The following is a 4,788-nucleotide window of genomic DNA, read 5'->3' on the forward strand; positions in this document are numbered from 1 at the left end:
TGAGATTTCCCCACAGCAACTTATAATGCTCTTGCTAATTTTTGAATTCGACGTTTCGTCTTTGCGGAACCATCAACTTTATTTTTTAGATACAATGCTTTCAGTCATTGATGATTTCAGCTTGTTTGGTTACTGATAGCAGAGGCAGCGGTCGTATTGTCCCATGCACTTTGATACCCTTTGACACTATTATCACTTGATAACTTTTATATGTTAAAGACTTTCTCACTTGCTAACAACGACAAAATCAATTTAAATACGTAAGTTACTTCGTCTGATTCAGTGTTTTTCAAATGTGTGTTTTCAGTACCATGTTCTGGATTTTGGTTTTACTACTAGGCTTACTACCGTCAACACTTCAGCACGAAGAGTACGGCGAATTTAGTTACGCCAATAACATTCTTTCCTTTCAAGAGGTGGGCACCACCGATGGCGTATCCGAAATCGTACATGAAGAAGATGGACTTGATCCAAAACCTCCCAGCATCTTCGAGCGAACTTCAATTTCAAAGGTGTTTTTGTTGAATCGCAACTTGACAACAATTCAAGAGGCACTTTCAGTGAATTTGGTTCGTTAAAAGTTCTTAATCTCGATGAGAATTTAATCAGCCATATTCCTGAACGTGTGTTTGATGGCCTGGACAGCTTGATGGTCATCAGTTTCAAACGGAACCAACTCGAACAGTTTAAGATCGTTTCGAGTTCCGTCAGGTCGCTACATTTGAGCAAAAATCTACTTAAAAAGGTAACTAACGAAATGTTTGCTAACACACCCAGTATCGAGATATTGAATTTACACGGAAACATTTTGGAGGAACTAGAACCACTTGCATTCTCGAGCTTAGGCGACTTAAAATCACTTACTCTAAGCAACAATCGCATCAAAACACTGCCCGACGACATTTTCGTGCATTGCCCAGAAATCGTCAACCTTTACCTCGAAGATAACCAATTGAAAGCGTTAGGTGGAAGCTTTCAACCACTGAAACACTTAATTACGCTGTTCCTACAAAACAACAAAATCGCTGAAGTTGACGCGAGGGCTTTCCACAACTTAAAAGACCTAAACACTCTGGACCTTAGTAACAACTCGCTGGTAACCCTTCACGAGGCCGTGTTTAAGCATCTCGATCAATTGGGCGAGCTTCTATTGCAAAATAATCAAATTAAAGACTTACCAGATGCAATTTTTGGCGATTTGAGTAAACTTAGCCGTTTACTGTTGAATGGAAACAAGATCACCTCACTCCAAGCCGACATCTTTCAAGGCTTAAGAGAGCTGCGAAATCTCAAGTTGGGAAACAATCAGATAAGGTCATTGGTTAAGGGCAGCTTTACCGGATTGGACCGTTGTTACGATCTGGATTTGACGAAGAATAACCTTTCGCGCTTAAAAACCGATGTCTTTACCGGTCTGAAGAGTTTGGAGCAACTCATCTTAAATGAAAACGAATTGAGCGAGGTCGACGTTGGTGCCTTTAATGGTTTAGATTTGCTTTACATTATCAGTTTGGAAAACGCCAAAATACAGACTCTTGATGCTTTGGCCGAGATGGGAGGTCTTCAGATTATAGCCCTTCGGGGTACGAAATTTCAAAACGATACAGAATTACGCGTAGGTAGTAAGCTGTATAAAGTTAATACTTATCAAATTTGGGTGCTAGCCCGCCTAGTATGAATAAATTTTCTTTTCTAAGTGGCTATTATTTTCCACAAAAGCCACCGATCGAAGTTTAAAGTACCAATAATCAACTGTTCCTCGGTTTCACAAACGATGACTAATAGTTATTTATTATACAAGATCGATCAAGGGATATTTTCACGAGATGGTTAGTTTTCCATTTATCGTCGTGTATAATAAAACAGAAGCTATTTAAATGTAAGGTTTCTGCTAACTTAGACGTCAAAAATAGCAAGCTTAGTTGCATCGTTTCTATAGAAACAGCATTGCATTATGTCCTGAACTTCCTTGTATATCGTGCACCGCGTCCCATTTGAATTAAGAATAACAGATATCATTAGAACGCATACTCATCTGTTTCACTTAATCTACTCTTGCGGTTAGAGTGATCACTATATCTACATTTAGCACATCACCTCAGCTGCTTATCACTTTCAAGACGGCTTTGCGGAAACATGAAGGAACAACAAATCACCATTTGAACGGGACGCAAAATGCCTTCGAAATTCGATTTTTTGCATGAACGATCAGCCGTGCTTGCTCTATTTCTCAAGGAGATAAACTGAACAAAAAATGGAGATTGGTGGGCAACGTCATCCCAGTGTGATTAGCAAAGAGCAGCTGAAGAATCTAAGGATCAGCCTTTGTTAATGAAGTCCAATGTAATAAAGCATCATACAGAGCCACATCTAGAGCTTATATTCAACTGCCATACAGTTTAATCTACCTACTATTTTAAATAACTAACACGAATCATGCCCTCAATGGTTGCAAAGATTGCGAAGTCTGTGTTTCTTTATGTAGATGCGACCTAAAAACAAATCCAAATCTTTCTTAAATAAATTAGCATTGTTACGAACTATGGGAAAATCGGTCAACACGCACTGTTAGTTGCAATGCTTCATTTGGGTGTATCGGTCTATGTGATATACGCCTTGATTGCGTGTATTTTGGTGTATACAATCTTAGGGATTAGGAATCAATTAGTCACTTGGTTTCGATGTGTCCTGTTCGTTTTAAGGTTAACAGGACCTCCTGTGGTACCGCTGTTTGGAAACCTACTTTCAGTCAGAAGTGGAACTGGTATTAGTATATCGTGTGTCTTAATTTTAAAATCCTCTACACATGTCCATTGCAGAATTCATAAAATTCCTAATAGCTCTACGAAAGTATGAACGGTCGTTGTTGGGACTGTGGATTTCTGTTCTACCTGCCGTTGGTGTCGGTGATCCGAAACACATCCAGATCATACTCTCGAGCACGAAGACGGCAGGCAAGAATTTTTTTTATGAGTTCATGCATACGTTCCTTGGGAAAGGATTATTAACAAAAAATGGTACGTCTTCTTTGAATTAGTTTATGAGAAGGGTAATTGGAGTCGTTTTTACATAACAAAGTGCGAATAACAAGATTTATATTTATGCTATTGACAATATTGTGTTCTGGTGATTTTCCAAATTGTCTGCTAAGATACGCATTTATGCAATCCCTTCCTTTCTCGGTCCCCTCCATAATCCGCATCACAGAACGCTTCAAGATCATCACAATTACAGCCCTTTGAATTTTCTTTCGAAATTGGTTTCTAGTCTATAACGTTTGATTGAGAAGTCTGATCGAAAAAGTACGAATTGTTTTGGATTCTACGCACCAAAATTAATAAGAAAAAGTGTTTTCCCGGGAAATTTTGGTGCAGTCGATTTTTGGTAAAAATGCCTTTTTTTGAGCCCCGAAAAAAAAATTGTCTCAGATCGACACGGGAAAAAATTTTCTTATAGAATGTGGCCTGCCGAATCCATAATTTCAAACAGTTCAAAGATTGGGCTACTAGTTCAAAAGTTACAGCCCTTTGAATTTTCTTTTCTAAATTGGTTTCTAGTCAATAACTTTTGATTGAGAAGTCTGAACGAAAAAGTACGAATTGTTTTGGATTCTACGCCCCAAAATTAATAAGAAAAAGTGTTTTCCCCAGAAGTTTTGGTGCAGTCGATTTTTGGTAAAAAAGGAAGGTTATACACTGCCTTTTTTTGAGCCCCGAAGAAAAAATTGTCTCAGATCGATCCGGAAAAAAAATTTCCTTATAGAATGTGGCCTATAGATCCATAATTTCAAACAGATCAAAGATAGGGCTACTAGTTCAAAAGTTACAGCCCTTTGAATTTTCTTTCGAAATTGGTTTCTAGTCCATAACTTTTGATTAAGAAGTCTGATCGAAAAAGTACGAATTCTTTTGGATTCTACGCACCAAAATTAATAAGAAAAAGTGTTTTCCCGAGAAATTTTGGTGCAGTCGATTTTTGGTAAAAAAAGAAGGTTATACACTGCCTTTTTTTGAGCCCCGAAGAAAAAATTGTCTCAGGTCGACCGGAAAAAAATTTTCTTATAGAATGTGGCCTGTAGAATCCATAATTTCAAACAGTTCCAAGATTGGGCTACTAGTTCAAAAGTTACAGCCCTTTGAATTTTTTTCGAAATTGGTTTCTAGTCTATAACTTTTGATTGAGAAGCCTAATCGAAAAAGTACGAATTGTTTTGGATTGTACGCACCAAAATTAAGAAAAAGTGTTTTCCCGAGAAATTTTGGTGTAGTCGAATTTTGGTAAAAAAGGAAGGTTATACACTTGCTTTTTTGAGGCCGGGAAAAAAAATTGTCTGAGATCGACCGGGAAAAAACATTTTCTTATAGAATTTGGCCCGTAGAATCCATAATTTCAAACAGTTTGAAGATTGGCCTACTAGATCAAAAGTTACAGCGCTTTGAATTTTTTTCCGAAATTGGTTTTTTGTCTATAACTTTTGATTGAGAGGTTTAATCGAAAAAGTACGAATCGTTTTGGATTCTACGCACCGAAATTAATAAAAAAAAAGTGTTTCCTGAGAAATTCTGGAGTACTCGATTTTTGGTAAAGAACGGAGGTTATACACTTGCTTTTTTGAGGCCGGGGAAAAAAATTGTCTGAGATCGACCGGGAAAAAACATTTTCTTATAGAATTTGGCCCGTAGAATCCATAATTTCAAACAGTTTGAAGATTGGGCTACTAGTTCAAAAGTTACAGCCCTTTAAATTTGTTTTCGAAATTCGTTTCTAGTCCATAACTTTTGATTGAGA

General features: G+C 37.4%; 2 protein-coding genes across 2 annotated transcripts in view; one reads left to right on the top strand and one right to left on the bottom strand.

The window, feature by feature from the left end:
* The window catches only part of LOC116178196 (voltage-dependent T-type calcium channel subunit alpha-1G), a 361,671-nt gene that overhangs the window by 201,652 nt on the left and 155,231 nt on the right, over positions 1-4,788 (bottom strand). The gene's annotated exons all lie outside the window — the stretch shown is intronic.
* Positions 134-1,696, top strand: LOC116178199 (carboxypeptidase N subunit 2-like). Its single transcript, XM_031497632.1, has 2 exons — positions 134-260; positions 308-1,696. The coding sequence occupies exon 2, from the start codon at positions 650-652 to the stop codon at positions 1,676-1,678; it is 1,029 nt and encodes a 342-aa protein (XP_031353492.1). The 5' UTR covers positions 134-260; positions 308-649; the 3' UTR covers positions 1,679-1,696.

The sequence above is a fragment of the Photinus pyralis genome, unplaced genomic scaffold, assembly GCF_008802855.1.
Source record: "Photinus pyralis isolate 1611_PpyrPB1 unplaced genomic scaffold, Ppyr1.3 Ppyr1.4_LG8, whole genome shotgun sequence".
Classification (NCBI taxonomy): Eukaryota; Metazoa; Arthropoda; class Insecta; order Coleoptera; family Lampyridae; genus Photinus; species Photinus pyralis.